Here is a 26,703-nt window from a genome sequence, read left to right on the forward strand (position 1 = left end):
GCCCAAGCCCTGATGTCACATAGTCTGTTGGTAACATTCCTGTTGAGCTGGGCAGCCACTGCTCCTTTGTCTGCAACAAGTTTGCTCTCCATTTTGTCACACTTCCAACCCACGCTCCTTCACCTTATGCTTTTAAGACAAACCCCTAGAAGATGTTTGAATTTAAGTCAGCATTTTGTTTTTAGCATTTAATTTTCAATTAGGGCATTTAAAAGAGGAGGTGCTATAGAATTCATTATTGTCTAGACTGTTTAGCAATAACTTAATATAAGCTACATACATAAAAGTACAGGACATTTGTGATCCTTGCTTTTCACAATATTTTTGCCCATCTACTTTTTCAAAAATAGTCTATTTAAAAATCTTTTCAATGAGTGAGGATGTACTTCGAATTGACTTCTCTTTACTTCTGAAATTTTGGTTTACATAAAAAATTTAATGGATACATTTTTCTATTATTAATATGCATATGCCACCTGTCAGCTGAATAGATCCAAAATTGCTTATTAACAAAATTGAGTGAATAAATGGATAAAATGTATAAATAAATGAACTTCTACACTTTAGGATGTCTACATTGTGTGGAAGGATTTTCCTTGAAAATGTGCCAACTTTTTTTTTTAACTTTTGGATCACATCTTATTATCCTAGCTGTAATTAGAAATCTTGTGAAATTAAGAACCATTAAATTCAATGAGTTTTCAGCATCGGAAATTTGCCCAGAGGCACCCTGCCGATGGGTCTGCCTAGGTTTGGGTTTTCATAGAGTTCTCCCTCCTCTCCTCCTATTGATTCTAAAAGGGAGCGTCTCTTCCACTTAGCTAATTAATTACACCTGCCAAAAAGCAGATGGTTCTGCAGGCTTTGAAGCATGGAAATAGCTAGGTGCATATCAGCTAGCTTAACTCCCTTCAGTTGGAATTTAGATTATGACTCTTGAAACTGCAAAGAAAATAAAGTATTACATAATTACAAAAAATATTTAAATGTTTTTATTTAAAAAAATATATACTTTAAGATATAAGCTATCCTTTTTAAAAAATCAACACAAACACACTTTTAAAATAATTATGTTTATCATCTAGTTTGGAACAATGCTTGCCAGATGTTGCCATCTAATTGTTCTGAGCTCTGAAATAAAATGAAACTAGAGGAGCAGGGCCATTTAGAAAATTGTTAAAAACAGTTCTCAAAATATTACAGCTTTTTAGTAAATAATGTTCTTGTGTTGTTGTTTAATGATAAGAGAATATATATATATAACAATGGTAAAAGTAAAAATGAGGGCATTTAGTGATACTCCTACTAATATCCCCACTTGTATTCCACATTTTTATGCTAGTCTGGTTAGTCTTCTTTATTTTTCTTCCCCCTGTATTTCAAACGAGGTAGCTTTAAATAAAGATTATCACTGGAGCTTAATTTTCTATGTAAAATTCTTTCAGATATGACATAGTTATATAAATACATCCTACAAAAAAGTAAATTGGGCATAGAATATGAATGCACACAAGATAATCTATGAAATATTCTCTTTAGTAAGGTCATATTAAATTATCTCCTTTAAATCTTTCTGAATTCACAATTATTTAGTTTCATAAAATTTCTAAAAATATTGTCTTTAATTCTACTTTATGTGTGAAAAGTTTTAGTTTAGGACTTTATACTTTGAAAGATGATGTCATTAAAATTGAACATATTTTTTGTTAGAGGTTGAATAAAAATAAAAGTTCTTCTACATACAATATGTTATTACTTGCTTTCTCAATACATTTCTATAATTAATGTAAATAAAATTAATATTCCAAACTCCCAAATAAAATCACCTCCCTCCTTTTCCACTATTTTTTTCTTTTTCACTATTTTCAATAAAAGCAATCTGATAGATATGTCTAAAGATGGATATATTATTTCATATTAAAAAAGATATTTTTTAAAATTTTTTTTTGTTTTTTTTATTTTGAGAGAGAGGCAGTGCAAGTCGGGGAGGGGCAAAGAGAAAGGGAAAGAAAGAATCCCAAGCAGGCTGTGGAGCTCAGATTCATGAAACGCAAGATCATGACCTGAGCCAAAACCAGGAGTTGGACACTTAACCTACTGAGCCACCCAGGCACCCCAGAGGATGATTTTTTAGAATGTATGCCTTAAGAAGATACCTCAATCTTCTTGTACTATTGAGGGGTGTGCAATTTAATTCATTAAGTTTGCCTACAGAAAGGATTTGTGATAAAGCTATATTTAACCATATGTTTTAATTTTGAATTCATTTCTTTTCTACCATATGAGCTTTACTTCATTTGCCTTTAAAATTAACAGGATATTAAAGTTAATGTTAAAATAAGCTTTCATTGATTTGACTTCACTAATTTGAATGCTTTGTTCTTTTGCTCTCTTTGTATTAATTGTTCAACAGCAATAGATAAAAACAAAACAAAACAAAACAAAACAAAAAAAAAAACACAGCATTATAAGGATATTGCAGATTTGGCTAAGAGACCCAAATGCCCTACACATTTAAATTATCCATTTTCATATTTTCAGAAATGCAGTTGCAAAGCACATAAAGGCAGATTCTACTCAGGCTATGATTTTGGGTAAGGTAATTAAAAATCATTGTGCCCTATTCATTAAAACAGAACTTCCAAGGACTAAACATAGATAATGTTCCCATAGTACTTGAATATATTAAAGTTGCCTTTCTTTCTTTTTTTTTAATTCAGTCTTTTTACTCATTTGAAGGGCTTTTCCTTAAGTAGGCTGAATTCTTGAAGTTTTATCGTGCTGCCTTTTCCTATGTGTCTACTTTCAACAGAGCCAAAAGGAATGCACCTCCAATGATGAGGTTGGGATATAATCCAAATATCTAACAGAGTAAAGATTTTTTTTTCAATGCATAATTTTTCATGTAGAAAAGAAACCTTAAAAGCATAATTTTACCTTTCAACTCAATAAAATATTTTCAGAAAGGACTTCAGGGAAATTACTTTCAGTTCTTAATCATACTTAGAAGTAGATTATATAATTTAGAGTTGTACCTCCTCTCTGCTTAAACTTTATTTTTCCCTTTAAATCTCTCCACCTTTTCTTCTATTGTGGAAGAATAAAAGGTTTAAAAGCAGGATCTCAACCCAGCAGTTAATGAGTTGGAATCCCAGTTCTCTAGAACTCTCACCAGTTATTTAGCTCTCTAAACTTCTGTAAAATAAGACTAGTAATAATTACCCGGTAGGACTTCTGTAAGGATTAAGAGAAATATTGCATTATAAAGATGTTCAGGTAATGGTAGCATTTACCAAGAGGCACTAGAGTGAAGTGGTTAACCATGGGCTTTGGAGCCTGTTATGCAGGCATTTGAATCCGAGCTTGACCCCTATTGTGTGAAGTATTCAGCACCTTCCTTAATCATTTTGTGTCTCATTTGTTATGCCATTGGGGCATAAAGTCCCACCCAGAAAAAGAAAATTCTGAATGTAAGGATGTTAAGTAATTTTATGGATGTCCAGAACATTCTAAAAGGCATCTGAAACTCATATAAGTTGAAACTAATTTTTTAAAATGAAAAATAATAAATAAATAAATAAATAAATAAATAAACTTTTAAAAATAAGCAAACACAAACCTACATATTCTAATTTTGCCTAATAATACTGCCCCTGTTCTAGCTCTCTCAGAAGTGTATTTATTTATGAGAGCAAACAGAAAAGATAGTTAAGCAGGATAGAAGAAATTTGGTGGCCAGAGAACTTTTCCTGTTTTCCTAATAATAATGATGCATCAATTGAACAGTTGCTCTATAACAGACCCTATGGTGAGCATTTACGTATGTGAACTCTTTCTCCTTACACTTGCCCTAGCAGAGAGGTATTATTAATATCTATTTTATAGATAAAGGACTAAGGCTTAGAGAGAATAAGTGATGTGACTGAATGCCTACAGGTAACTTTGGTGGAGACATGGTTATCCTGTCTCACACAGTAGCCTGTGCAGAATTTGTGTACTAGAAGTCTTCTCTTCTTGAATGTTGGTAGTTGACTGACCCATCTGACATTGTGAGGCATATTGACACTTGAATCATTTCTTTATGTCCAGCCTCAAAGAGCAGCCAAGTATCTGAAATAAATTTTTAATCATATTTATTAACCCAAGAAAATGGAATAGAAATACGTCTAGAATAAAAGTGCTTCTTGGGGTGCCTGGGTGGCTCAGTCGGTTGAGCGTCTGACTTTGGCTCAGGTCATGATCTCACGGTCCATGAGTTCGAGCCCCGTGTCGGGCTCTGTGCTGACAGCTTGGAGCCTGGAGCCTGCTTCGGATTCTGTGTCTCCCTCTCTGTCCCTTCACCACTCATACTCTGCCTCTGTCTCTGTCTCTCTCTCTCTTTCAAAAATAGATAAACATTAGAAAGAAGAAATTTAGAATAAAAGTGCATCTGAACCTAGAAGACATGATAATAAAGTTACACAACTATACCAAGGCTAGCAGATCCTATTCTGACATCGAATGTCACGATATGAAACTAATATTTATAATGGGGAAAAATGAGAGTGGTTCTAGGAATCATAGGATATAATGATTCATTAGAAATGATATACATACTTTCTGCAGAATTTTTTTTTTTCCCTCAGATATTTTAAATATCTACCTTTAACTCTTAAAATCTCTGAGCAAATATAGTATTTGATTACATTTTGTCTTTCTTCCAGAGTAATGGCCTTTGTTTCCTTATATAAAGCAGCGATATTATTATAGTAATGCTTGTTACGCATCTAATTTTTATTATGCATTTTATTGATTTAATTTTAAAAATTTAATAAATTTAAACAGAACTGTGGAGCAGTCCCACCTCCCTGCTCAACCCTGAGCCACACAGATGTGTTTAGTTGCGTTCTGTGTTTCCTAATTAATCCATCCTGCTGCAGTAAAAATGTCAGACCCTTGCAATTGAAGAGGAGGGCTCAGTTTACATGCCTCTGTCCTTTGGCATTTACTCTCATTTCTTTGCAGCACAGTAGTAGTGGCAATGAATGGAAAGGTCACCAGGAAATTGCCAGCAGAGACATTGCAACCTGTGATCTATGCACCACCCTGAATTAAACAGAGGGAAATCTAACAGCTCTAAATGTTGTCACAGAATGTAGTTACCGACATGACAAGAAATGACTCAAAGGGTTAACTCAACTAGGTATCCAGGATTACTCAGTCTGGGAAAAATAGTAGTTACAGAATTTATGTTCTTGTTCTTGGGAACAATCTGTCTTATGAAATACAGATAGCCCCATTTTTTTTTTTTTTTTTTTTTTTTTTTTTTTTTTTTAAATTTTTTTAACGTTTATTTATTTTTGAGACAGAGAGAGACAGAGCATGAATGGGGGAGGGTCAGAGAGAGAGGGAGGCACAGAATCTGAAACGTAGCCCCATTTTTTATTAACCAAATTTGAAGTACATGTAATAATATTTTAGTTCAATGTATCTAGTTCTAAAATTACTACACTATGCACCAAACTTCACGTATGAAGATTTCATGTGATTCTCAGACGTTTTCACTTGGTCTTCTCACCTCCCAAAAGATCCAGGCTTCAACCAATGTGTATATATTTGTAAATGCTTTGGATAAAGGAGGTTCCTGATGTACATTAATAAATTAATTTGAAATAGCTACCATTTTTTGAGTACCAGATGCTTTATATACATAATTGTAATTCTCAATGTAACCAAGCAAAGTAAATATTATTGTTCCTATTTTATAGATAGTAGAAAAGAAACTGTAACATGTCTGAAATCACACAGGTAAAAAAAAATAACAAAGATGTGCTTAAAAAATTAACTAATCTATAAATAAATTGTGGCATATTCATATAATAGAACAGTAGACAATAAAAATGAACAAATTACTAGTACAGGCAACAGCATAAATAGTCTCAAAAACATTATTTTGAATAAAAGAAGGCAAGAAAAAATATGTAGTGCATGATTCCACTTGTATAAGCTTAATACACAGGCAAAAGTAATCTATGGTGATGGAAGTCAGAACAGTGGCTTTGGGGGCTTGATTGGGAAGGAGTAAGGGAAAATTTTTGAAGTGGCAGCAATTTTCTGTGTCCTTATCTGGGTTGCGGTTACATGGATATAGATGTACAAACACTGTATGCATGCATCTGTAAAACAGAGAGCTTAAGATTCATGTAGTTGACTGCATGTAATGTATAATAATTTAAAACTTCATACAAACTAATCTAAGTACAAAGATATTTCTGTGTTTTGCCATGCTATTTGATATTTCACATTTTGAAACCAATGCTTTATAAAATGATACTCCTCTTTAATCATTTTTTCCTAATTTTCTCCAGATTAAAACTCTATTTTAAAAAATCGACTTAATTTGATTTAGACATAAATGTGAGTTTTTAAAGTGTTATAGTATCAGCTTCTGGTAAATCTTATTTTGTGACTTATTTACTTTCTTATTTTGTAAAATGGTGTTTTTATTTATTATTTTTAACATCACTTTAACAAATAGACCTTTTAGCAAGGACACCCAGGTCTCCAAGCTATGTATTTGATATTTTTAGTATTTTAATATAGCCTTTAAAAAATCCTGATGTTTGAAATAATATTATAATCATTTTACAAGATTAAGTCATTCTTCTTTCTCTTTCTTTACCTTTTATTTCAAGTCTTAGCTTGCCAGCAACAAATATACATAACAATATTATTTGTCATTACTGTCATCTGGACAATTATACTTTTCTGAAATACTCTAAAGAAGTAGTGAGGAAATCACACATTGTGAGAAGAATTATTAAAACTATACAAACTAATATTGTAGGTGAGATATTTGAAAGTGACCTTGCAGCATATCCCAGGCTTATTGTATTAAAGCCTATAAATAAAAGGGACAAATCATTTCTGGGTACTAATATGACTTTCCCTCTTATTGGTAATGAAAACATTGAACTCTACTGATTTGTTCTACTGAAGCTATTACATTTTCTGGAAACTTGGAGCAGTTATTTAAGAGGATTGTTGTCTGTAATGAGGGTTTTCCAGTAGATAGAGGAATAAAAATATTTGATCTTTATGTACAGATCAAAAGATAATGAATTTCTCAGTCTTTTTATATACCTTTGATTATGTTCATCTTTATCAAAGAGATATTTACTTTGAATTTTTCATTCATCTTTCAGAATTCATACTTTTTTCTTTGTTTACATAATTATTGGTATAGTTTTAATATATTTTCTAATATATCTTAAAGTATTATTTTCAAAACATTGAGTCACATTCCCCAACAAAAAGCCAAATAGTTAGGAGGGGAGCATCTGGTATGTTAATTTACTCAGTTGTTTGTTAATAACCTCAAATAGAGATCAGGTTTTCCACAGTGCTTTGTGGAAACACAAAGTGTTTCACATTTGTGAAAGTGTTTCACTTACACACAGTGTTTCACCATTGAAAGACCCTTCCTCAAGTAAACAACAACCTCTTACATGAAAACCACACTTTAAAAATAATATTTGAGACTAAATTAATAATTGGGGAAGTGAAAATTAAAGTGATACCACATCACACCAATCAGAATGACTACCATGGCGGGTGTGGGGGGTGGTGGTGGGGAACAAGAAAAAAGAAAGAAAAGAAATAGGGGTTGACAAGATTAAGAAGCAAGTATATTGCTCAAACACTACTGAGGGGAATATAAATTGGTAAAAAGTACTTTGGAAAACTGATTGTCACTATGGTCCAACAATTACATTTCTAAGTATGTATGCAGTATAAATGTGTACATATGATTACCAAAAGTCATATTCTAGGATGTTAATAGTAGCACTATTCGTAATAGCCCAAATGTGGAAGGTATTCAAAGGTCCATCAGTGTAGAATGGACAAAGCATTCAGTACCAAATAGCAATGAAAATGAACAATGTGGATGAATTTTGTAAACATAGTGCTGAGCAAAGTAGAGCCAGATAAGAAAGAAAGATAAAGATTCCTTGAGGGACTGATGTGAGGAAGAAAGTGTAAGGAAGGATTCTATGATGATGGAATATTCTATTTCTTGATCTGGGCGCTGGCTACATAAGTATGTTCCGTTTGTAAAAATGCATTGTATATGATATATGTACATCTGTGTACATATGTTATACTTCAGTGATAAAGTTTGAAAAAAAATATTTGTTGAAGTTACAAGATTTATGTTTTATAAGTATCCAGAAGATGCAGGGAGCTTTCTTTTGAGTCAGTATGACAGAAACTGCTTGTTGTGTCCCAACATCCATTACCACCGACTCGCTTTTAAACAATATATGAAGTTTAGCTAATCATATGACCACTCATGAATAAATTCACGTACCTAACAGCTCGGCCCAAGGAAGGTACGGAATTAGTCCTTGTTCAGTGACTCTTTGCACGGACCTTCCTTAAGAGACAACCTGTGTTCATCCTCTATTCTTCATGCTTTCCTTCATCTTTTGCATGGGAGTTACCAGGTAGAAATGCTTCTTTTATTAAAGATTGTGGAGCAATAAGATGGAATGGATTCTGGGACCCTGATGACTGTGAATTATCCATAATAGCTTTGAGTCACCAAGACAGACTTTTATATGAACTGAAAATAAATAAGTAAATAGTGTTATGTTATATTTTAAAGACATTAGAGATTTAAATAAATAAATAAATCTCTATCTTCTTTAAAATATAATACTAAGTAATACAAAGTTAATATGAATACATAGAAAAAGAACTACTCTTGTTTATACCAATGAGTAAACAACTACTTAAGTAATTACTAATTATAAAGTATAGTATAATCAACAACTGTGTGACTGATATTGTGAGTACAGTATTTCCATTACTTCCATTATAGAGTTGAGCGAACTGAGTTTCATAAAGGCCTTCAAGGTCATACATCTTGCAAACAGAAAACTAGATTTTGAACTTAGTTTTACCCAGTTATCTAGTTTCAGTGTTATTGCCTTTGCACTCAAAGCCCTGAAAGTGGAAGATAGATTTATCTATCATCTACCTATCTACCCAGCCACCTACCTATAGCATATGTATCTATCTTATCTGACCAGCCACTTACTTATATAGTATATGTATCTACCTACCTGTAGTATAGAATGTATTATGACTCTGATATGCAAGATGAATTTGTGGGGAGGGTGATCTAGAAGGAAGAAGTTTAATCTGGTATGAGGTGGTAGAATCTGAATTAAGGAATAGCAGTGGATGTAAAAAGAATGGGATAAATCAAGAGACATTATGAGAAATTTTACATAGAATATCATGACCAGTTAAATATAGAGTTGAATGAATTAATGACAAGTGTCAAGTTTGGAGTCTAATTGACTTTTACAGCATGCTATTCTGATTTTAACTGAAATAAGGAACAGGGGGAGTACAGGTTTGGGAGAAATTATTAGAGGAAAAATATTAAACATGTTGGCACATACAACAGAATTATGTAATGAAGTTAGAGAACAATTTGAGAAGCAAATCTCTTATTCGTAATTCAAAGACAGTTACAAGACAAAATTTATTTTTAAAATTTTCCAGAGAACTCCAGTGAGTTTAAGTGGATTACTACTTCCCTGATAGGAAGAATTAAAACATTAAAATTACACTAATTTTATTCAACATTTTATGTGACTTCTAATGTGAGCATTATCTAGTACATGAGGAGGAAATATCACTTATATTATGCCACCAAGTCAGCAGCTAACAACTTTTTACAAATGTCAGTCATGTTCTCAAGATGTTGTGATTGTCATTATAATTATCAAAAACATTTGAATTTCTATTTCTTTTTTGGCACTAATGCCACAGAAAGATGTATGTCACGGTTCTTATCCTCTAGGGGTTTACAATAGGGGAGATAAGACAAGTACACAAAAGAATAAAGAAGGTGGGGAGTATTTGCTCTGTTAAGTGAGTGGTTCAGATAATCAGTGTTATAAGTAGTTAACCTCCAAAAACTAGACAGTCATAGTGGACTTCTCAGAGGAGTTAGGACTTGAGCTGAAACATAATGAAAGCTACAAATTATACACTGAAACATTTTGGAGAGCATTACTGAGCTCCATTCAATTGGAATCAAGATATTTTTGCTATTATTTTCTATTTTAAGCTGATTTTCAGCCAATGAATCTAATCATTTCCTTTTGAAATTGCCTTGCTTGGGTCGAAAAACTGTCCACTGTTACTTCCTAGCATTCATTCAGAATCCGCATCCATGAGCTTTTGACTCTGATCATTGAGCTGAAATACAGAAGGTTACATCACTCATTTACATTATCACCCTCTCCCCACTCCCAATACAAATGTGACATTTCAATTTTGCACACTTCAACTCTCCTTAAATCATCTGTATAAAAACTTCAAAGCTTGATTGATGATGAATGAGCCATTGTCTCCTCAAGCACCCGCTTCTCATTAGCCTTTAGAGTCTCAGCTTATTAATAATGAACCTTGAGGGCTGACCCAGTGGGGTAGCAGCAATTCATTGTGCTCCCAGCTGAAAGGTCTGGGTTTGAGAAAGATATGGGAATCTTTGGACCAAGTCCATTCCAGAGATGATGTATTAAGTATCACAGGTGGATGATGTGAGCTATATTACTTTTGTATCATTATCTGCCAACAGACTTGTGTGGCGTAAGGTGATGACAGTGAGAAAGATACATTGCTTTATGTCTGAAAAACCCAGTGACTTCTTCCTATAGCTTCATCTTGGAAAATGGACTTTTGCCACTTTGGATTTTGATTTCATGATTGTGACCTTTGGTTTGGATAGGCAATATAAGTCTGATATATGGATTATTCAGACATTCCCATGGTAATTAGACAAGTGCATTATCTCTAATCTTTATTTATTCTGATTATCATTTTAATTCTAAGGTTGACCTGTATCTGTGCCCATGCAAAATAAGGCATTTAGATGTATAATCAGGGATTGAGGTTAAATATTTCCTTCTTGTTTATTTGACTTTCTTATACTATTATCTTTGGAAGCTTTGTGAGTAGAAGTAAAATGTTTACTGTTGATACCAATCATGTAGACTATAGTGGAATATGGCAAATTGCATTTAAAATTATCATCTTTATTTTGTAAAAAAAAAAGAGAAAGACATTAATCTTATTTATTTTATGAAATAGTTGCAAATTGTGCATGAGGTCAAAGCAATTTTGTCGACTTCTTAAACTAAGTAAGGAGGTCATATTAATCTGTATTTTCAGCAGGGATGCTACATCACAATTAGGCTATTCCAAAAGAGGCAAGGGGAATAAAGCCATGATTTGGTATTTTATCACATTTTCTTTTGAGAGAATATATTTGCAAAATGTCAACGATTGTCTTAATGGTTACTCATCCTCAAATTCACTATAATAACTAGCATTTGAAAAGAAATGAAGAATGTGAAAAACTTATTGAAATAACACAAACATTTCCTTCTTCATTAGACTCATGCAAATGGGAAATCAAGGGAAGTAATGGTCAGTCAAATGGACAATCTTTATGGATTGGAAAGCTAAGACGCAAGTACTTTATGTCCTTTGTAAAATGTCATATTGGCACTTTACACCTTTCTAAAAAATAATTTAAGGAACCATATGAGGTAGATTTACAGTTCAATATAAAAACATGCTTTTAGACTTTGTGTAACATATGGCTAGATAATTTGCACAGGTTTCAGGAAATTTGGTGTGTCCAGGATAGCTCAAAACCATCATTTTTTACTTGATAAATGATAATAGAATTTGATGCACAGAACAGGTTTAGAGATACCAATGAATGTAACTAACTGTGATTTAAAATATCAAACATACTACTTGCATAATTTTTTACATTATCAATTATAAACATTTTATATAATAAAAGCTATTTATCTTTTAACCTACAAAAACTCTACCTTCACATTTATATTTTTAATTTTCCCTATATTCAAGATACTATATATTTATTGGCCTACTCAAATATGGTTTTCTGTAATCAAGATATTATATCTTATTTCATGAAGCAAATATTTATCATGTATCTGCTTTTTACTCGACACTGGGGATACAGTTTAGACCAAAACAGAAATGACCTCTGAAAATGTAGAACCAGTTCAGATAACCTGTAGTGTTTATGGGAAAAAAAAATAACTTCCATTTTTACTTTGATCTGATCAGAATATAATTTAAAATTAAGAGCTACAACAGAAGTTAATTGATCAATGTTGGTAGCAAATTCCACGTAACTTTTATCTTTTAAGTTCAATTTAACAAATATTTGTTGATTGGCTATTGCTTCAGGTTTGATATATATAGATACAGCACTGAAAAATATCCCTTGCCTTCATGGAGTTTAGTCTAATATTTCAAATATAAATTATGTACTATATATGTTAAATTCAACATATTGGAGAGTAATGTGGATTACAATTTACTTATTCTATTTGCAAAAGGATTCAATTTTTTTTACTTGACTTGCATGCATTAATCTAGTAGGAAATGTTTGAGACACAAAACTGTTTAAGTGTTTACATGAATTTTTAAATAATTAAATGATACTTTTTCATAGAATATCAATTTCATATGTTATGATATTCAATTGTGGCAGTTATTAAAAAGACACAGTTCTGTTTTGTAAACTTGCTGGCTATGATTTAAAAAAAAAATTATACCAGTTTTTTTTCTATCAATTATTGCAATGACCAAGAATCTATTTGTGTTTTTTCTGAATTTTCTGTGATATATTTCCTACCATGGAAGTCAAATACAATGGAATGGGATTTACCTTGAGCTCATTTATTTATTCAACATTATTTATGTCTTTTCACTTTTCTAGGCTTTGTGCATCTTTATTTGAAAATTATACATTTGCACAACATTTTCTATCTTGCTTAGAATTCCTCTTTTTTGTCATGGTTTAAAATTTTAATAATCACTTTGTTGCATTATTTATTAAATGTTTATTTATTTATTTATTTGAGAGAGAGAGAGAGAGAGAGAGGGAGTGTGTGTGTGTGTGTGTGTGAGAGAGAGAGAGAGAGAGAGAGAGAGAGTGGGGGAGGTGCAGAGAGAGAGGGAGATACAGAATCTGAAGCAGGTCCAGACTCAAAAACTCGCAGGTTCCAAGCTGTCAGCACAGAGCCCGACATGGGGCTTGAACTCACTAACCAGTGAGATCATGACCTGAGCTGAAGTCAGACACTTAGCTGGCTGAGCAACCCAGGCACTCCTTACTTTATTCCCTTCTAACGGAAGGGAAGTTCTTGGTGTAACACAGATGGTACCGTCCAATAAGCCTTTCGTGGAACTTGTATACAACTCTGCTGTTCTTGTATGTTGGCAAAGAAATCTAAAGTATAATCAGACATTCTTCTGGTATCTTCCTGGATAAATGTCTTACCAAGCTTTGTTTTTCTAATCCTTGTCCCGCTTTCTAATCTAAAAATGCAGCTTGTAGTCAACCAAGGCAAAAACATTAGGGATCCCTTTTGTCTAGTAAATAATCTGTGTCCTTAACAACTTTCTTACAGGTCAGTATATTCCCCTAGCATCTTCTTAGTTCAGAAATAAATCCAATTTAATATTTCACAACAAAACATATTACATTAATGTTTAAAAAATTGTATAACATTATAAAATCAATGTAAACTATACCAATGAATAAGTACAATATTAACATTATTTCCTATCCTATATTTAGGTAACTGAATTGATCAAAAGAAAATATAAGATAAAGTATACATTAAAACTATGCTATAAATGTCAGTAAAATATACATTTTTCTGATTGTGGTGTTTGACACTCACCAACAGAATACAATCTAAGCCAAGCATGAAGGAAAATACTATTTTCAGGAAAAATACACACATACACGAACAGACTATATGTGCCTTATAAATACATCATTAAATACTAGAAATTTATAAATCTTCCTGACCAGAATTGTTACCAGATGGTTGGTTTTGAATTTAGGGTGTTATCCAAGTTGATCATGATTGTAGTCCTAGTCTGAGATTTCAACTTGAATTATTATTAAAGATTAATTAAAGATTAAACTTGAATTATTATTGCTTCCTTTCTAAATACTTTTCCAAGTAAAAACCAAGCTCTTGGGCGGAATATTTCTGAGAAACAAATGTCAACATTGGTAGCAGATTAATATTGTTGAAGAAGGGGATTTGATGAGATTATTATTCAGTATAATATAATCTGATTCTATTTGAATATTTTTAGATAGGAAGTTACAGATGGATATTGTGTTCCTTCAGTATGAACTGTTTGAATTATAATGTGAATCCTGAAAAATATACTCTTTCTACAATATTTGAGCTATTATCTTTTCTCTTCACATTTCTTTTTAAAGTAGAACTTTTCCAAATGTAAACTGAAAAATAACCTTCATTTCCTGGATAGCAGTCAAAATCTTTCTTTGTCACCTAATGAAGAATTATTCCTAGAGCAGAAGAGCATCACCTAATGTCTCATGAGAAAGCTATTAGTATTAGATCGTCACATTTTATAGATAGAAACTTAATGCCAAACATTAATGTAGAAATCCATTTCACAATCTTCTGTACGTCTTACATCTCCCTTCTACTTTGATGAGGATTGTATGGTTAGGTCATGAAAAATAATGAACTGGGCTTTAGAAGTGGAGAGATGATCTAATTTCTTTTTGTTTCCTTTTTTTCCTCACCTGAGAAAATGGAACCAATAGTCAGTGAAAGGATTGATCATGAGAATAGGAGATTTTAAATGTGGAAAGCCTGGCAATGTCAAAATTAATTTGGTGCATTTTATACATGCAATGCAATAAGGCAATTGAGATGTGCTCACCCATCTCACTTCTACAAATACCCCTCTTATGGTGTCACGTGTTCCTTTCATTCTTTTATCACCCTCTTTGGCTTAACGTGACTCTTACAATTTTTGCTTGGGATACTGCACAAGAAAGATTTTTTTTTTTCAAAGCCATTATGGAAAATAGAGTGATTGCCTTCTCAATATTTATGTCCCTCTCCTTCCTCACTAATACTGCTTCTTGAAGTTTTGTTCAAGTAGCAATATGTCCACTCAACCTCTTGCAGTGGGAATGGTCAGGGGATATTGTTCTGACCAATAAAAAGCAGACATAATCCTTGGAGAGAGCATCTCATCAAAAGAATGTCTCTTGCTTGCTCTTCTGTTTTCATCTTACCTTGAATTCAGATAGACACCTTTTTTTAATATTTATTTTTGAGAGAGAAAGAGAGTGAATGGGGGTGAAGGGGCAGAGAGACTGGGGACAGAGGATCTGAAGCAGGCTCTGCATTGACAACAGACAGCCCGACATGAGCCTTGGGCTAAGGAGCTATGAGATCATGACCTGAGTCCAAGTCAGAAGCTTAACTGACTGAGCCACCCAGGTGCCCACAGACATTTTTAGATACAGCAACCTTTTTGGGCTTGGGATGAATAAAAACCAGGACCCAAAGCAGATGTAGGTACTCTGGACACTACTACCTCCTATAGGTTTCTTATTATGTGAGAAAGTCATTCCCTATCTACATAAACTATTGTTAACTGTTTTTTGTTACTTGTAGCAATGTTTAATGGACTCAAATATAATTTCTCTTAAGAGATAAGAGAGAAAGATGTGGTAAATATTGGGTAGGAAGATGTTATGTGTATTTCTAACCAACAATTTCTTCAAGTAAAAGAATGGTATTTCACAAAAAAAGATTAGCATTTGCAGAGGGAATATCTACTTCTTTTTCATTTTTTTTTTTTTCGTTCAGGGGAAACAAATTAGCTGATCAAAGCCAGTGATAAATAGAGAATCAAGTAAAAATTGGCTTTAATGAATTTTATCCTATGGTCCTGTCATTGTTCCAGTGAACCATGGGGTTTTCATTATGTCTTGCTTTGTGTTCTTCTTAAAGAATAATTGGCAATTCTATTGATTCCATTTGAGAGGATCAAAGAACATTTTTATGATTGAGACATTAATTTTAGCTTTCATTTTGTTTTAATCACTTACCTACTGACTCGTCAATGTCACATTGACTGAAAGAATTTTTTCTTAAGAGAGACAGATGAGTTAAATGACCAAAAAAAGAGGATTAGTTAAATAAATATTATTTACTTTATGCTCTGGCATATTGTATTCTCATTAGAAATAATGTAGAATAATATTTAATTAGCATTAAATACTCATCACTTAATATTAGACAAAACTAGTACGTTTTGAAATATTGCATGCCATGTTATTCCAAGTTCAGAGGATTAAAAAAAGGAAAGAGACTGAGAGTATCTATACCAAACTATGAAGTGTTTCTCTGAGTATTTGTGTTATGGATGGTTGTTTTTCTCTGTATTTTCCATTTTTTTTTCCAATTTCTGCAATCAATTTATGTGACCCAGTAATGATCTTTAAAAAAAATATGTTGGCTATTAACAAGATAATTCTAATTTAACACTGAAAATCATTTAAGAATAAATAACTTTTATTGACTTTCTTTTCATCAACAAAAAGTTTGACGAGAAATATGTTTGTTTGTTTTAATACAGAAATCCTTAATGGTGGAGTCTATGTAGACCAGAACAAATTTCTTTGTTACACAGACACAATTCATTGGCAAGATATTGTTCGGAATCCGTGGCCTTCCAACTTGACTCTGGTGTCAACAAACGGTAGCTCAGGATGTGAGTAACATTATCCTTTTGAATGTCTCAAAATGTTCTTCTACTTCTTGTAAAAACAAACAGCTAATGTTTATCATGTCATTAATAATATTTTGAATTTTGATCGCATACATTGAAATGTTCAGTTATATATAATGGAACAATCTTTTGCTTCTAGTTAACTCTCTTTTCAGAGTGCTAACTTCCCTTTTATAAATTCTTCTCTTAACATGACTTATTTTGCTAGGTCTAAATACTTTACCATATTTGTAATGTCTAAGTATTCTAATGTCCAAATGTTTAAACATGCCCCATTGCCCATAAACGTAAGGCTGGTGTCGAACTCTGGCTTCAACTCTCTGTGTGAGTCATGTACCACAGAGAAAAATGTGGTAGAAGAAAAATATTACTTCCTATTCACTATAATATGTTAAATTAAAACAACAACAACAACAACAACAAAACACTGATGAACATTTTAGAATTCCGAAGCCTCCATTTGCCCTTGAAACCTTCATGGTAATACTGTATAACAATTCCAAGCACCTTAAATAGAGTGGAGAAATACAGATTTCATAGAAGAGATATATGTTACATTCTGGTTTTAGTCATTAGCCTAATAAACTATCCAATTTCCCATTCGCAAAGTGCAGTGTTTCTATCACAGAGGATTTATCAGATTCAGAGTGTTTAATATGATTAAATGACAAGCAAGTAATATTTGAAATATATCATTAAAATCTTAGAAAATTATTCTGTCTAGAATCTGTTTCATTTTCATAAAGCAGGCTGTGTGGTCCCCACATTTATTACTACTGACATTTGTATGAGAACAGAATCTTTATCAAGTGTTAACCTGGGTTTTATATTTCTCATCTATTATTTTATATTTCCCGCCTGAAATCATAACTATCTTCACACTGTTCAATAATTATTTGCCATAGTACTGATTGTGTTATGACACTTTTGTAGAAAATCAAGCTCCGAGGGACAATTATTAAATTTCATGATTGTCCTAATAATATAATGGGGAAATAGGAATATATTTGATCCAAACTGACAGCTGTGTTTTTAATAATGGCTAAAACTTTTTTTAAAGTAGAGTAAAATAATTTTCTTGTCACTTTTGAGCAGAAATTTATATGAGATTTCATCTTTATAGTGTTCAAGTTGCCTACCTTGTACAATTACATGTGAATAAAAAATTGAATCTATTCATACTAACAAGGCAAATAATGTGCTTTAGAAATGGCTTCTGTTTTCAGTCTGCTCATACTATGGTACATTTTGTATATTTGGAGGGGGGCGAGAAGCATAATGGTTGGGGAAGAGGAAAGGCCTACTGACTCTTCGCTTATTAGAGTGGCCAGCCTATAATTGCATGTATGAGATCAGGAAAGAATGAAACCCAGGCAAGACAGAAGCCACAGGGAAGCCTTACAGGATGCAGAACAGGAAAGGTCTGGGGGGTTCCTGCACTTTCACAGATGGCATATCTTTGTGCTATTGTTTGTGGGCAATTTTGGATGGTTGTGCCTGTAATTAGGCAACTGTAGCTGCATTTGTCTTGCATGCATATAATTGCAGGTGCAAAAATTACAAATGCAGAGTAGAGTCATAACAAATGGTCCTTTACAATTAACCACCAAATGCTTGTTGATGTTTTATTCTTTACATACTAGTTTTATTTGTTGATACATTAAATATATTGCATGACACCATAGCTGATAATTAGAATTGGCTAATCTTTGAATATTGGTTTCAACGTAGCCTATTTTTTCCTCTACCTTCTCCCTATGGGTGATGACAGATACTCTCATGGTTTTAAAATTTTTTTTTTTCAACGTTTTTTATTTATTTTTGGGACAGAGAGAGACAGAGCATGAACGGGGGAGGGGCAGAGAGAGAGGGAGACACAGAATCGGAAACAGGCTCCAAGCCATCAGCCCAGAGCCTGACGCGGGGCTCGAACTCACGGACCGCGAGATCGTGACCTGGCTGAAGTCGGACGCTTAACCGACTGCGCCACCCAGGCGCCCCTACTCTCATGGTTTTAAATGCAAACCTCTGCACTGATGACTCCCAGAACTACATACCACCCAAGTTAAAAATCTGGTGGTCATTATGGACTTCGCCTGCTCATCGGTCATGGCATCGATTTAATCGTTAAGTCATACTGAATTTGTCTATTTCTTGATTTTACGTGTTTCTTATTGCCATTGCTCTAGTTCAGACTTCATCCATTGTCTGAGTTACTGAAACAATCTGAATTCTTAATAAGTTTTGCGGCTACAAACCCTGTGTAGTCTGGTGAAATCAATAGCTCCCTTCTTACAATATGTTTAAACTAATAAATAGGCAAAGAATAAACATTATATATCATAAATGCATAAAACCAATATGTTTATAAAATACATTTTAAAATATTACATACAAGGGAAATGAATTATACTGAAACACATTTATCAACATACTTAAAAATAAATATGTGATATGGTAATATGCTTCTTCATTAGTACATTAAATAAAAAAAATTCTAACAGCAGGATTAACAGGCAATGTAGTTGTGAAGCAGTGATAGGCCTAAATATTACTTTAAAAAGGACAGTCACTTTAACAAGTGGTGTTGGAAAAATTGGATATTCCCATGTACAGTATTGAAGTAAGACTTTTACCTGACACTATATATAAGAAATTAACTCAAAATGAATTAAAGACCTAAACATAAGACCATAAACCATAAAAATCCTAGAAGAAAACATAGAGGAAAAGCTTCATGGCATTGAATTTGACAATGATTCTTACAGCTGCCACCAAAAGCAAAGACAACAAAAGCAAAATAGAAAAAAACGGGGCTACATAAAACTTAAAAACTTCTGCGCATCAAAGGATGCAATCAACAAAGTCAAAGGCAACTTACAGAATGGGAAAAAAATTTACAAGTTATATATTTGATAAGGGGTTAATATCCAGAATATATAAAGAACTTTTACAACTCAGTAACAAAAACAACCTGGTTCAGAAATGGGCATGCAGTTGAAATAGCATTTCTCCAAAGATGAGATACAAATGGCCAACAACAATATGGAAAGATGTTCAATATCACATTGATTTGAAATCTAAATCATAACCATGAGATATCACATTATACCCATTAGAATGACTATTATCAAAATAGTAGAAAGTGACAAGTCTTGGTGAAGATGTTTGAAGAATCTGAAACCTCTGTACACTGTTGGTGGGATTTTAAAGTTGTAAAATAGCAATGGAAAATAGTATGGTAGTTCCTCAAAAATGAAAAATAGAACTACTATATTATCCAGCAACTCTACTTCTTGGTATATATTTAAAGAATTGAAAGCAGTCTCAGAGCAATATTTGCACATGCATATTTATAGTAGCACCCCAATGTTCACTAATGAAAGAATGCATGAACAAAATGCGGTGTGTGTGTGTGTGTGTGTGTGTGTGTGTGTATACACACACACATTGGAACATTATTCAGCCTTAAAAAAGTAAGAAAATTATGACATGTTACAACATGGGTGAACCTTGATGACATTTGGCTATGCAAAATAAGCCAGTCACAAAAAGACTGTATGTCCACTTATATGAGGTATCTAAAGTAGTCAAATTCATACAAACTGAAAGAAGAATGGTGGTTACCAGGAGCTGGGAGAATTGGGAAATGGGGAATTTCTGTTTAATGAGTATAGAGTTTCAGTGTTGTAAGATGAAAAAGTTTTGTAGATCTATTGCACAACAATGTACATATACTTAACACTACTGAGTTGCACACTTAAAAATGGTTATGAGAGTAGATGTTATGTTGTCTGTTTTTACTATAATTAAAAATAGAGAAAGAGGTAAAGAAAGAAAAGCAAGCAAGAAGAAAGAAAGAAAGAAAGAAAGAAAGAAAGGGAGCTTTTATGATACTGCTAAGTACCAGAATAGAGTATGAATGCATCTTTAGTTTCTATTGGTCGCAGTGTGGTTGGCACTGCCCATATTATCAGGACCTTATATTTATAATTGATGAAAATCATATATTTAATAAGAGATTAATGTGAATAATAATGTGACAATTCCTCATTCATGTTCATGGACCTCCTAAATTCCATGCATAAGCCCTTTAGGGGCCCCAGGCCTCCTCGTTAAGAGGCCACCTGTCTTTAACTATTCTCCTTGCCTCCAATTTTGACAAATCCACCTGAGAAAGTGCTACCAAGAGCACTGTTTAATGGATATCTAACTATGACCCTGTCTAAAAACCCTGTCACTGCAACTGACTAATGTGGGGTCAGTTCTTAATAAAACCAGAGGCTTGGAGATTTTAGCAGATTCCTGCTTATTTCTCCCCTCAATGGAATGAGTTCTTATAATTTCTTTGTCTGTACTGCCTTTGCTTTTCTGTCTGCCAGACTAAATTTTGCTTATACGCATCACACTTATCAATTGTTACCCCTTCTAAGAAGTGTTCTCTTCTACAGGCTGGATTAGGTAACTTTTCCCACATAACTGCATAAAGAGCAGGGCTAAATCCTTCCATTCTGTCTCACTCTAAAATGAAAGTCCTATAGGACAAGGCCCAGATCATCATTTTGTCCTCTGTTTTAGCACATAATGGATGGATAAAAGTTTTATACTGAATAAATGGATAACTAAATGAAACAATCAATTCATAATCAGAAAATCAGATGAATCTAAGTAATAATTTCTTCTGTTCATCATATGTACAAGAATGGATGTGAAGTAAAAGTTATAATCCATAGATACGTAGCTTATTCATTTTAAGTCTTTTTCAGGTAAAAATGGCAACCTACATCTGTGTGCTTAATTTAATTTAAAACTATATAATTATAGGGGTGCCTGATGGTTCAGTTGGTTAAAAGTCCAACTCTTGATTTTGGCTCACATCATGATCTCACCATTTGTGAGATCAAGCCTGTATTAGGCTCTGTGCTAAGAATGCAGAGCCTGGCTGAGATTATCTCTCTCTCTTTCTGTGCTTCTCCCCTGCTTGTGCTCTCTCTCTCTCTCTCTCTCTCTCAAAATATAAATAAATAAATAAATAAATAAATAAATAGAATTTATAACTATATATGTTATACTATTTATATTATATTTATGTTATATGTATATTTTATTATATTTATAAGACATATATGTGTCATATATATATATACATATATATATGACATATATATATATATATATATATATATGACACATATATATATATGTATATAAGACATATATATGTGTACTTTTCCTTTGGTGTAAAGAACCTAATTTGTGTAGGGCTGGTAAATCCACAAATCACACAATTTTGACCAAGAATTTAAGAATATTTGATTCTTCAGTGATATTTTGTAAATTATTTTTCAATAAAGCTTTGGTCTTTTTGTATAGTACCAATTCTTAATGTAAAAAAGCAAAATCTTTTCAAGAGAAACCTGGCTTTTTTTCAACATAACCTTTAGCAACATAACCTTTGCACTATAATTGGAATAATGAAGGAAAGGTTTGAGTGTCTAGAAAAGAAATTTTTAAATGATACCAATCCTTTAAAAATATGAGATTTAGGAGTAATTACAACCAAATTGTATTTTCCAAAAATACTTGAGGTATGTTGACATAAATTTCAGCAAGGTAAGGGAGAGAGTATCTTTTTTATTATAGGAATCCCTAGCAAGACGTACCTAACATTCTAACAGTCTTGGATAGGTTTGTCAACAGGGCTTATTAAATAAACTACCTTCAGAGCTAAACAAACAAACAAACAAACTAACTAATAGTAAATGACGTTTCACTTACTTGGAGTACTTCTAATAACTCCCATCACCACAGAATGTCGAAATGATGGAAATTAGTTGCCCTAGAAAAATTAAGCAAATGAGAGTATATCAGAACATGAATATGGAAAAATAGACAATAATATTTGTCTGGAAGAAAATTGTGTGGTTAAGAGAATGGCTCCAAATGGACTTGTTGGGAACCTTGCACTGCCCAAGTGAGCTCGGGCAAGTCACTTGTGCTCTCAGTACCTCCATTTTTGCATCTATTAAATACGAGTGTCAAGAGCTGAGCTGAGCTGGTAGGTTTCAGGGTGGTTGATTAAGACAAAGAACCAATAAGAAGGTAACAGTCAACCTTTCAGTCCCCTATTGCAGTAGCATAAGCAAGTGGCTAAACTGGAGAAAGCACCAGGTCTTCCACTGTCCATTTTTCCCCATGGAACAGCTCCAGGTCAGGGTCAGGTGGATCAGACTGGTCAGCACAGACAAGGGGAATTGTCTCACTGCTGAGGGAGCCCCAAACAAAAGCTCCTAAAGTTTTATGGATTTAGAAGCCAGAGGGTAGGTTTGAGGCAGCAGAAAAAAAGCTGAGTGGAAAAGTTCTGAGTAGTGAATCAGAGTAAAGAAAAAGCATCTTAAATGTTCCCTCCGGCCCATGTAAGGACTTTCCAGCAAAGGCACCTGAGGAGAGCCTCTGTCAAAGACATTGGATAAATGGAGGCATCCAATGGAGGCAACTGATCTAGAAATGTAGCTATGCTTAAGAGCATGGCTCGTTAGGAAACCCTGAGTTTGCCCTGAATTCAGAGACCACAGTGCATTAGCTGTGTACCAAGTCTGGTGTGGATAGGGCAGCTTTCTGTTGTGAGACCTGCCAGGGTAAGCCTGTGGTCAGGCTTGAAAGATCACGCATAGGTTTTTGGCCAGAAACTAATATATCAACTTCATAGGACTATTATGAGGAATAAATAATTTGCTGTGTGTTAAAATCTGAGCTATTTCTTATGATAAAGGAAGAAAGCGACTTCCAGTTATGATTTGTGTTTCCATATGAATTAACCATATGTGGACAGAAATAATTTTATAACATGTGAGTTACATTTTTATTATATATTAGTTAACATTTTATTTTGTTTCTGTTTCTCATGTGTCTAAGCAGAATACAGTATTTTATAGCCTGAGCTCACTGAGGCACCAAAAAGAAGAAACCTCGGATGTTCCAGATCCTACAATCTTTTCTTTAGCTTACACCAGATGTACCACTCATTCTCAAATTGCTTTCCAAAACCAAATACAGGTGTCCCCCACTGTGCAGAAGTAGAAAGCTCCTATGAAACTTTTCAAACCAAAATGGCCTAAAGTAAAGAGTGTCCCCCACTGTCCAAAAGGTTATATTATGTTGCTCGCTTTTCCAAAAGACCAGTGTTAGTGCAGCAATGCCTTTTTTTGTGAAAGTGAAAATCCTCTTCCATTTCTTTCGGATAACAAACAAGTACTAATGTAGGTCTTCACAAAAGTGAAGTGGCCTATTGTGAACTTTTGGAAAGTGTGGGATACCTGCATCACCTATGACAGAGGTACAAATGTGGGGGAATTGGCAAATTCATAAAAGCATTATATTTATTAACATAATTCCATTTGTTTTTTTGTTTTTTTGTTTAATTTTTTTAATGTTTATTTATTTTTGAGACAGAGAGAGACAGAGCATCAACGGGGGAGGGTCAGAGAGAGGGAGACACAGAATTTGAAACAGGCTCCAGGCTCTGAGCTGTCAGCACAGAGCCCAACACGGGGCTCGAACTCATGCACCATGAGATCATGACCTGAGCCGAAGTCGGCCGCTTAACCGACTGAGCCACCCAGGTGCCCCATAATTCTGTTTGTTTAAGCCAGATAATCTACCTGCTTTAAAACCATTAGTAAAACTTAAAAAAAAATTAGTAACACTTAAAACTATATTTTTTCTTTTAATGACTCTCCCCCATCCTAATGACTGCCCACTCCTAATACTGAGTGCTGTGTCCCATGTACGTAAACTGTCTTGAACTAGAAAATAATTAAATATCAAGATACAGTAGAATTAAACCTGATTTTAATTTATCAACTTCTGTTACTCCTTCAATCTTAAAATGTTTATATAAAATAGATGCATTCTTCTAAGCCTGGAATTTTGTGGTAGAGTAGAAAACAAAAATAGCAAGAAAAATTATCCATGGTGCAATTCAGTACAGCTTCAGTTTCCATGTATTATATATGCACAGATCCACTTTTACATAAATGCATTTTATTGAAATAAGTCATGTGCACTGTTTTAAATGATTTTAAAAAAAAGTTTTAATGATGGAAATAGAAAAATGTGAAAACCAGAAAAGATAAATGAACTCATATAAACCTAAAAGATTTGTTTTCAAAATAATTTATAAAATAAATTCTTCAAGAATCTAATAAAACAAAAAACAAAAGACTTAAAGATACTTTATGAATTTAAATCAATTATTCTAAACAAAATATTGGCAATAAGAATGAAATAATTTAGGAATGTATTTAAAATATAAAAGCAAGTGGTAGCTTGCTCTTTTAATACTGTAAATGAAAAAGTTTTTCAATACTGTAAATGAAAGAGTTAGGACTTGTCAAGGACCCATATCAGAGAAGGCCTTTATTGATACATTTATAGAAAGACAATTTCCAGGTTGACTGAAACTCACTCCAGGATAAATTTTATGTAAGAAAATTCATTATAAGATGGAAGCACAGCATACCTGCTAGCTTGGTTTTTATTTGTTTGGTTGTTTTTTTGTTTTTTGTTGTGTTCCTTAGCTTCTTAGGGTAAAAGTGCATTGCTTTACTTTTTGAATAGATTTTTCATGACAGATCTTTATTTTCATCATATGGAATAGCTTCTTCTAAAATCAAAATTTTAATTAGGTGTTATATATACAATTAAAGAAGTCAGTACCTCAACCCCAAGAGGCAGAACAGAAGATTTTTCCCATAATATACCTTTCTTAGCTCAGCTCAGTCCCTATATATATATGTATATATGTATATATATATATATATATATATATATATATATAGGTGTTTGTACATAATAAATATATACATAAAGTATATGTATCCACACACATCCACATACTTACATAGATATACATTGGTCTCAAAGTTTGTGATTATAAATTAATTTCTACTTTCCTTTTACATATAAACCACCTAAAATCTGGGACAAATTCCATAGCCTCTCTTCTCTGCCCTTATCCTCTTACTGCCAACTCCAGCCTCTGCTACCAATGATTCCAATAACCACACAACTGTGCTTGGCTCTCCCTTAGCTGCTCTTAGGACCCACTGCATTCCCAATTTCCTCAAAGCATAAAGGAGACTAGTTATTAGCATTTGTTAATAATAATAATGGTTATTTGGTGGGGGGTTGCAGAGAAGACCAAACTTGACTTTGTGTTCCTGCTTATGAAGTCAGGATATTCCTCACTACTGAGACCTTCGCACCATTTCCAAACCTTAAGGATTGACTCCTTTGTTTCCCCCTAGCCTTTTTTTCCCTTCTCAAGGCAGAGGCTCATTTCATTCTCTGCTTTTAAACTAGAGGAAACATCAGTTTGTACATAAGGAAATGCTCACTTCAAACAGAGAATATACATAGCGTGGCTTCCTTAGAAAAGTTTTAATAGTGCATTTCCCAAAGCAGTGCTTCTTCAGTCTAAAATAATACCATGTCGGTGGAGTGCTAGTAAATGTTTAATAACAACTTTTCAAAAAGTAGAGGAGTAACACCCCAATTTAAGGAGTTGCTAATTCCCATGGTGTAAACATTCTTAACATTCTCCCTTTTAAGCAATCGATGTAGATTTTGGAAGAGATGCCCAGTGAGTATACCATTATGTAGTGTTTCCACCACATAGATTCAACAGATGTAAATAAACTCAATCATGTAAATAATTAATCATGTAATTGTGTAATCATGTAAATAACTAATCAGGAAATAGTGAATTTTAAGTTTATATTTATTACCTTTGTTTCAATAAAATTTAACTGTGGGTTTATGTAATTTAATATTTAGTAATGGCTATATTCAACAACAAGGTCTGAAAATTCTAGAAAATCTGACAGTCTGTTGTATATGCTGCTGCCATGTGTGAACATCAGAATCCTGTAGAGGTAAAGGCTGGGCTCTGCCCAGTCCAGTGCGGATCATTTCTCTCTATGACAATGCAAAGAGAAAATTAAGCTTACA

General features: G+C 33.2%; 1 protein-coding gene and 1 long non-coding RNA gene across 6 annotated transcripts in view; one reads left to right on the forward strand and one right to left on the reverse strand.

Annotated features, from left to right (window-relative positions):
- Nucleotides 1-26,703, forward strand: part of ERBB4 (erb-b2 receptor tyrosine kinase 4) — a 1,144,263-nt gene that overhangs the window by 743,512 nt on the left and 374,048 nt on the right. For all 4 annotated transcript variants that reach the window (XM_060623387.3, XM_060623389.3, XM_060623384.3 and 1 more), the window contains exon 4: nucleotides 16,540-16,674. In XM_060623387.3, the coding sequence (XP_060479370.1) occupies nucleotides 16,540-16,674 (135 nt within the window). The remainder of the gene's footprint in view (nucleotides 1-16,539; nucleotides 16,675-26,703) is intronic.
- LOC132671932 (uncharacterized) overlaps nucleotides 1-26,703 on the reverse strand; it is a 47,992-nt gene that overhangs the window by 3,219 nt on the left and 18,070 nt on the right. For both annotated transcript variants that reach the window (XR_013557188.2, XR_013557189.2), the window contains 2 exons: nucleotides 22,471-22,531; nucleotides 8,351-8,605 (listed from right to left, as the gene is read on the reverse strand). This is a non-coding gene — a long non-coding RNA (uncharacterized LOC132671932). The remainder of the gene's footprint in view (nucleotides 1-8,350; nucleotides 8,606-22,470; nucleotides 22,532-26,703) is intronic.

Source organism: Panthera onca, chromosome C1, assembly GCF_046562875.1.
Source record: "Panthera onca isolate mPanOnc1 chromosome C1, mPanOnc1 haplotype 2, whole genome shotgun sequence".
Taxonomy (NCBI): Eukaryota; Metazoa; Chordata; class Mammalia; order Carnivora; family Felidae; genus Panthera; species Panthera onca.